The 8,750-nt window shown below is 45.4% G+C and overlaps 1 protein-coding gene across 3 annotated transcripts in view; it reads left to right on the forward strand.

Annotated features, from left to right (window-relative positions):
• Positions 1–6,133, forward strand: part of LOC133617285 (sodium/potassium/calcium exchanger 3-like) — a 129,806-nt gene extending 123,673 nt beyond the window's left edge. For all 3 annotated transcript variants that reach the window (XM_061977206.2, XM_061977208.2, XM_061977207.2), the window contains 2 exons: positions 1,916–1,981; positions 2,817–6,133. In XM_061977206.2, coding sequence (XP_061833190.2) covers positions 1,916–1,981; positions 2,817–2,969 — 219 coding nt within the window. In that variant the 3' untranslated portion in view covers positions 2,970–6,133. The remainder of the gene's footprint in view (positions 1–1,915; positions 1,982–2,816) is intronic.
• The last annotated feature ends 2,617 nt before the right edge of the window (positions 6,134–8,750 follow it).

Consider the following 8,750-nt stretch of genomic DNA (forward strand, 5'->3'; position numbering starts at 1 on the left):
CTGGCTGTCGTGTCGTTTTCGACGGTTTCGCTTGCATACGGTTCAAACCGATATGGCTCAATAGCTTCAGTTTCTTCTTCAATTTCGTTTTCGCTACCTGCCTCCACACTACAACCATCCGTTTCAATACATTCGTAATCTGTTGAATCGCTTAAGCCGCTGAAATCCGAGTCTGAATCCGAGCTAATGTCGCTATAGCTTGCTGTTCTTTCCGCCATGTTTGTTTGTATTGGCTTCACTATGTGACGTCACAGGAAAATAGACGTGTGTTTATAACGATGGTTAAAATCAGGCACTTTGAAGCTTTTTTTAGGGATATTGCGTGATGGGTAAAATTTTGAAAAAAACTTCGAAAAATATAATAAGCCACTGGGAACTGATTTTTAATGGTTTTAACCATTCTGAAATTGTGATAATGTTCCCCTTTAATCACTAGCTGGAGTGCTTTCCTGTCCTTAGCAGTGCAGTTTCCATACCAGACCGTGATCGAGCTGGTAAGGACACTCTCAACCGTACTTCTATAGAAGTTGCTGACAATTTGGGGTGGTATGCCAAATTTTCTCAGCCTTCTTAGGAAGTACAGTCGCTGCTGGGCTTTCTTTATTTTTTGTTGGGTGTTGTGATCCCAGGTGAGGTCCTCGCTGATGTGGGTCCCGAGGAATTTAAAGGTTTTCACCCTGTCCACCTTTGTCCCCCCTATGTAGAGAGGTGTGTAGTGGGTACTCCTTCTCTGTGGGTCAATAATCATCTCCTTGGTCTTGTCTGTGTTCAAGGAGATATTATTATCCTGACACCAGGCCACCAGGCCCGCTACCTCCCTTCTGTACGCTGCCTCAGCTCCCCCGGTGATCAGTCTGACGACCGTAGTATCATCTGCAAACTTGATGATACTGGTGTTGTTCTGGGAGGCCACACAGTTGTGTGTGAAGAGGGTGTACAATAGGGGGCTCAGCACACAGCCTTGGGCGGTCCCTATGTTTAGAACCTTTGTGCCTGATGTCTGGTTGCCGATTCTGACTGACTGGGGCCGGTTTGTGAGAAAGTTCAGGACCCAGTCACAGACGTGGGGAGACTGGTGCACAGACAGTCACCACACGATCTTTGACAGAATCAGGTCAGGGTCCAGTGGCATGGAGTCCAAGAGGGGACCCTTTTCTGCTGCAGCCTTCTTCCGCCATCGCAGCCGTTGTGGTAGTTCTTAAATCTACCGTCTTCCGCCTGCTCCGCCGTTGAGGTCTTCACCGTATCCCTGCCTAGGGGGCAGTCAGGCACTAGGCCTTTGCCAAGGGCCACCTGGGGTAACAGTAGTAAAGGGGTTAACTTCCTAGTGCCCCAAGACCCCATAGAGGAGCCTCCACTGCCGGGTGCACTTTAACGTCATTCACAAGTGAGTATCCAAGGATATGTTCGTGTGTAAGTGTCTGGAAAACCACTGCTTCAAGTCATTACTTAAATGTTGGCATTGAGCTAGACAGGTAGTCTCTTCTCAAGGAGCATTCCGAAGTCCCAATTAGGGCCTCTTTCCTACGAGAAGTGATCCAATCCACCTGCGAATGTCCAAACTAAGGGGCCTTATCTTATTATGTGCTCAAACTGAAATACCACTGTTTACTTAAACTTGGTGGTTTGCTTTCTCCAAGATGAATATGAACATTCACCACATGCAAAACATAATATGACTTAATTAATTCACTTCATAAGCGACAAATCTATCATTTATGGCAAATTTGTCTGATCAATAAGGGTACCTTTTATTGCTAATAAACATATTATGCGATAATGAGCTGAAATTATTAAAAAACTGAATGATAAGAGATTGACAAAAGGGAATATGTACAGAAACTAAAGTAAATTCTAAGCAGATCAAAACAATTTTGGTTGTAGCTTTCATTGAATGACTCTTTTATCACTTCAGATCCATCTGAACAGCAGGGGACTCATTTTCTCTGTCGGACTCTTACTGGCCTCCGTCTTCTTCACAGTAAGTCAACATCTTCATTTACATGACAATTTCACAACAGGATTGTCTTACTCGTTTTTATTAAGGGGCCACATCGCAATTATTGCTGCCCTCAGAGGGCCGTTTTTAACATTGAACATATTTAATACAAACGTATAATAGCCTTGGAAGTGTCAAGCTAGTTACGAAAAAAATAAAAACCTTTTCTGCTCGGTGTTTGTATCTAGGCTTCAAAAAACATCAAATCTAATGGTTGTCATCCAAAAATTATGTTTTGAATGTTTACTGTTGACAAATTTATTTATTTTTCAGAGTTAGCAACCCTAACGATCAGGTGCGAACATTTGACAACATTTGCACGAGATCTTTTAAATTTTAGAAAGTCCGACTGTCTACGGCCTGTGTGTCAAAGTCAAGGCCCGCGGGCCAGATCCGGCCCGCAAATAAATTATCTATGGCCCCCGGGATGATATTTTATTAGTATTAGAACCGGCCCGCAGGCCACAGCCGCCTGCTGCTGTTTTGCACGCACCAATGTTGTGTTAAGGGAGGAGTAGACGGCACAGACAATAAGAGGGCATAGTTGCTCTATGATTTATTTTATATATATATATATATATATATACAAACCCCGTTTCCATATGAGTTGGGAAATTGTGTTAGATGTAAATATAAACGGAATACAATGATTTGCAAATCATTTTCAACCCAGGATTTTAGAATATGGTCAAAGGGAAAAGCGGTAGAAAATGGATGGATGGATGGATGGATGGATGGATGGTCAGCCTACTTAAAGCAAATTAATAAATGTGCAATAATTAATTAATGTAATTTTCCTTGTCTTTCCTGCCTGCAGGTCCTGGGAGTCCATTTAAACAAATGGACTCTGGACTGGAAATTAGGCTCGGTCTGCCTCGTAATGTATGCCGTCTTCCTCTGTTTCTCTGTCCTCATCGAGTTCAACGTCTTCATCTTCGTCAACCTTCCGATGTGCCGAGACATCCACTGACGTCCCGCGACATCTGTTCTTTCTCCGTGTAAGCCAGGAGGGAACTTCACCATGCTTTCTTTGTCCAGGAGCCTTCAGACAAACTCACTCTTCTTTTTGCGCTGCCATGAATGCAACACCAGAGCAAACGAGACGTTTTGGGGCACTGGACAGGAAGCACCGAGATTAAGTATTTTCTACTACACCAAAGGTTTGGCAGAAACTGAATTTAACTGCTGGTGCAGACGCTGCTAGAAATGTGAAGTTTTCACTGGATTTTTTATTTTTTAACAAGTTTTACATAAAACCACTTAAGTTATTGGTTAGTAAAAATTTAAATGTTTCTGTACATATTTCAACTGATAATAACGCGACCCCAAAAAGGGACATACAGTGCAATGGTAATATTGCACTGTATAGCATCGATTTGGCATCACTTTTCATAAGTACCGTATTTTCCGCACTATAAGGCGCACCGGATTATAAGGCGCACCTTCAATGGATGGCCTATTTTAAAACTTTGTTCGGCCTGGCGCAGTGGAAGAATGGCCGTGCGCGACCCGAGGGTCCCTGGTTCAATCCCCACCTAGTACCAACCTCGTCATGTCCGTTGTGTCCTGAGCAAGACACTTCACCCTTGCTCCTGATGGGTGCTGGTTAGCGCCTTGCATGGCAGCTCCCTCCATCAGTGTGTGAATGTGTGTGTGAATGGGTAAATGTGGAAGTAGTGTCAAAGCGCTTTGAGTACCTTGAAGGTAGAAAAGCGCTATACAAGTACAACCCATTTATCATTTATTATAAGGCGCACAGAATAGACGCTACAGTAGAGGCTGGGGTTACGTTGCGAGACCTGTTGTGGCTCAATGTTGGTCCATATATTAGGCGCATCGGATTATAAGGTGCACTGTCAGCTTTTGAGAAAATTGGAGGTTTTTAGGTGCGCCTTACAGTGCGGAAATTACGGCCATCCGCTCCAAAAGGTCTGACAAAAACAGAATGGTTAAAAAAAAACAAAGCAAATTTTCTCATAAGATATGGTGTACCACAGTGTTTTTCAACCACTGTGCCGCGGCACACTAGTGTGCCGTGAGATACAGTCTGGTGTGCCGTGGGAGATCATCTAGTTTCACTTATTTGGGTTAAAAATATTTTTTGCAAACCAGTAATTATAGTCTGCACATTATGTGTTGTTGAGTGTCGGTGCTGTTTAGAGCTCGGTAGAGTAACCGTGTAATACTCTTCCATATCAGTAGGTGGCAGCCGGTAGCTAATTGCTTTGTAGATGTCGGGAACAGCGGGAGGCAGCATGCAGGTAAAAAGGTGTCTAATGCTTAAACCAAAAATAAACAAAGGTGAGTGCCCCTAAGAAAAGGCATTGAAGCTAAGGGAAGGCTATGCAGCAGAAAACTAAAACTGAACTGGCTACAAAGTAAACAAAAACAGAATGCTGGACGACAGCATAGACTTACTGTGGAGCAAAGACGGCGTCCACAAAGTACATCCGAACATGACATGACAATCAACAATGTCCCGACAAAGAAGGATAAAAACAACTGAAATATTCTTGATTGCTAAAACAAAGCAGGTGTGGGGAATAGCGGTCAAGGAAGACATGAAACTGCTACAGGAAAATACCAAAAAAGAGAGAAAAAGCCACCAAATTAGGAGCGCAAGACAAGAACTAAAACACGACACACAGTAAAACAGCAAAAAACTAAAAATAAGTCAGGGCGTGATGTGACAGGTGGTGACAGTACACCTACTTTGAGACAAGAGCAACATTGATGCACGCTTGGTTATGCTTTAAAGTCATACCCAACAATTGACTTTAAACTTTTTACTGTCAACTGAGTTTCGTTTTTTAATGATTTCTGCTGGTGGTGTGCCTCCGAATTTTTCCAACGCAAAAAATGTGCCTTGGCTCAAAAACGTTGAAAAAAAAGGGTGTACCGTATTTTTCGGACTACAAGGCGCACTTAAAATCCTTTCATTTTCTCAAAAATTGACAGTGCGCCTTATCACTCAGTGCGCCTAATGTACGGTATGAATCTGGTTGTGCTTACTGACCTCGAAGTAATTTTATTTGGTACCTGGTCACATAAGTGTGATCAGTAGATGGCAGTCACACGTAAGAGATACATGTAGACTGCAATATGATGGCAGTAAATAACACCAAAACTTTAAATGTTCCATTGAGAATATAGAACATTACACACGGCGCTCAAAAATCTGTCAAAATGTTTTTAGTACGACTTCGGTAAGCTATGAAGCCGCACCGCTTGATGGATTGTCGGCGCATTAAACATACGAGTATTATTATGGTGTGTGTATAAGGACCGCAAAATGGCACTTATTAGCAGACGTTATCTGGCAATTTGTTTCGCAATATTATGCAAAACCAACTTTTCTCACCTTCTGGTACCTGCTGATCTGTATTTGAGATCTGCATAAGTCCTGAAAATGTGCGCGCGTCCGCAATTGTAATCCGTACCGACACCATAGTCGATAAGCTTCTTCCTTTTTCTCTATCTTCTTGTTATGTGACATTCATCATTTGCTGTTGCCATTTCTAATATAAAGTAATGTAAAGTTCTTACTTATATCCGTCAGTAAACTCGCCATGAAAGCGCTAAAACATACCGGTGTAGTGAGTTTACATTATTCACCCAAGGAACTTTAGTTATTAGAGAGTTCCGGTCGGACGTTTTTTTCACGGGACACATTTCCGGTGTTGTTGTTTCCGGATGAGGAGATGCTGCTCCGTTATTGATTGAAGTAAAGTCTGAATGTCATTAAAACAGTTAGCTCCACCTTTGATACTTCTTCCACTCCCGTCCTTGCACGCTACACCGCTACAACAAAGATGACGGGTAGAAAATGGTCTGTAAAATATAATCTATGCAACACTTTCACCAAGGAACCACCATTACATGTTATGTAGACAACAAGGAAGTGTTTTACATTTAGAAAAAAAAATCATAATATGACCCCATTAATGCGCCCTATAATCCGGTGCGCCTTTTGTATGAAAAAAGACCTGAATAGACCCGCTCATCGGCAGTGCGCCTTTTAATGCGGTGCGCACTATGGTCCGAAAAATACGGTAAATGCGGTTAAATTGTTCCACACACCCACAATAATGAGCACAAAAAATAATGCCAATTTTACAGTAAAATGTTAGCACCTGAGCTGACATTTTTTTTTTTTTTTTTTTTTTTTTTTTTTTACGCAAATCAACAACTGTAGATTTTTCGGTGTGTTACTGTAAATGCCAAAATGACACCACAGTTTATTAGGGTTAAAAAAAAGTGCTGTTTTTTTTTTTCATTTTGAAAAAAAAATGCTGTAAAAACCACAGTAAATTACTCAATTGTTTTATGCATTTTATTCGTAGCATTTTGTAAAACTAAAATGTAAAAAAAAATATGGTAAGTTGCCATAATTTCACCTCAAAATTTAGTGTATTTTACTGTAAAAGGAAAAAAACAGTACTGCTGTTTTTATGGTAAAACAAAAGGCAGCTCAGTTGCCAGAATTTTACTGTGAAATTTACATTTGTTTTTTTGTACTCCATCCATCCATCCATCTTCTTCCGCTTATCCGAGGTCGGGTCGCGGGGGCAGCAGCCTAAGCAGGGAAGCCCAGACTTCCCTCTCCCCAGCCACTTCGTCCAGCTCTTCCTGTGGGATCCCGAGGCGTTCCCAGGCCAGCCGGGAGACATAGTCTTCCCAACGTGTCCTGGGTCTTCCTCGTGGCCTCCTACCGGTCGGACATGCCCTAAACACCTCCTTAGGGAGGCGCTCGGGTGGCATCCTGACCAGATGCCCGAACCACCTCATCTGGCTCCTCTCGATGCGGAGGAGCAGCGGCTTTACTTTGAGCTCCCCCCGGATGACAGAGCTTCTCACCCTATCTCTAAGGGAGAGCCCCGCCACCCGGCGGAGGAAACTCATTTCGGCCGCTTGTACCCGTGATCTTGTCCTTTCGGTCATAACCCAAAGCTCATGACCATAGGTGAGGATAGGAACGTAGATCGACCGGTAAATTGAGAGCTTTGCCTTCCGGCTCAGCTCCTTCTTCACCACAACGGATCGATACAGCGTCCGCATTACTGAAGACGCCGCACCGATCCGCCTGTCGATCTCACGATCCACTCTTCCCTCACTCGTGAACAAGACTCCGAGGTACTTGAACTCCTCCACTTGGGGCAAGATCTCCTCCCCAACCCGGAGATGGCACTCCACCCTTTTCCGGGCGAGAACCATGGACTCGGACTTGGAGGTGCTGATTCTCATCCCAGTCGCTTCACACTCAGCTGCGAACCGATCCAGTGAGAGCTGAAGATCCTGGCCAGATGAAGCCATCAGGACCAAATCATCTGCAAAAAGCAGAGACCTAATCCTGCAGCCACCAAACCGGATCCCCTCAACGCCTTGACTGCGCCTAGAAATTCTGTCCATAAAAGTTATGAACAGAATCGGTGACTAAGGGCAGCCTTGGCGGAGTCCAACCCTCACCGGAAACGTGTCCGACTTACTGCCGGCAATGCGAACCAAGCTCTGACACTGATCATACAGGGAGCGGACCGCCACAATCAGACAGTCCGAAACCCCATACTCTCTGAGCACTCCCCACAGGACTTCCCGAGGGACACGGTCGAATGCCTTCTCCAAGTCCACAAAGCACATGTAGACTGGTTGGGCAAACTCCCATGCACCCTCAAGGACCCTGCCGAGAGTATAGAGCTGGTCCACAGTTCCACGACCAAGACGAAAACCACACTGTTCCTCCTGAATCCGAGGTTCGACTATCCGGCGTAGCCTCCTCTCCAGTACACCTGAATAGACCTTACCGGGAAGGCTGAGGAGTGTGATCCCACGATAGTTAGAACACACCCTCCGGTTCCCCTTTTTAAAGAGAGGAACCACCACCCCGGTCTGCCAATCCAGAGGTACTGCCCCCGATGTCCACGCGATGCTGCAGAGTCTTGTCAACCAAGACAGCCCTACAGCATCCAGAGCCTTAAGGAACTCCGGGCGGATCTCATCCACCCCCGGGGCCTTGCCACCGAGGAGCTTTTTAACTACCTCAGCAACCTCAGCCCCAGAAATAGGAGAGCCCACCACAGATTCCTCAGGCACTGCTTCCTCATAGGAAGACGTGTTGGTGGGATTGAGGAGGTCTTCGAAGTATTCCCTCCACCGATCCACAACTTCCACAGTCGAGGTCAGCAGAACACCATCCGCACCATACACGGTGTTGGTAGTGCACTGCTTCCCCTTCCTGAGGCGGTGGATGGTGGTCCAGAATCGCTTCGAAGCCGTCCGGAAGTCGTTTTCCATGGCTTCCCCGAACTCCTCCCATGTCCGAGTTTTTGCCTCCGCGACCGCTGAAGCCGCACACCGCTTGGCCTGTCGGTACCTGTCCGCTGCCTCAGGAGTCCCATGAGCCAAAAGAACCCGATAGGACTCCTTCTTCAGCTTGACGGCATCCCTCACCGCCGGTGTCCACCAACGGGTTCTAGGATTACCGCCACGACAGGCACCAACTACCTTGCGGCCACAGCTCCAATCAGCCGCCTCGACAATAGAGGTGCGGAACATGGTCCACTCGGACTCAATGTCCAGCACCTCCCTCGTGACATGTTCAAAGTTCTTCTGGAGGTGGGAATTGAAACTCTCTCTGACAGGAGACTCTGCCAGACGTTCCCAGCAAACCCTCACAATGCGTTTGGGCCTGCCAGGTCTGTCCGGCATCCTCCCCCACCATCGCAGCCAACTCACCACCAGGTGGTGATCGGTA

The sequence above is a fragment of the Nerophis lumbriciformis genome, linkage group LG16, assembly GCF_033978685.3.
Source record: "Nerophis lumbriciformis linkage group LG16, RoL_Nlum_v2.1, whole genome shotgun sequence".
NCBI classification, from domain to species: Eukaryota; Metazoa; Chordata; class Actinopteri; order Syngnathiformes; family Syngnathidae; genus Nerophis; species Nerophis lumbriciformis.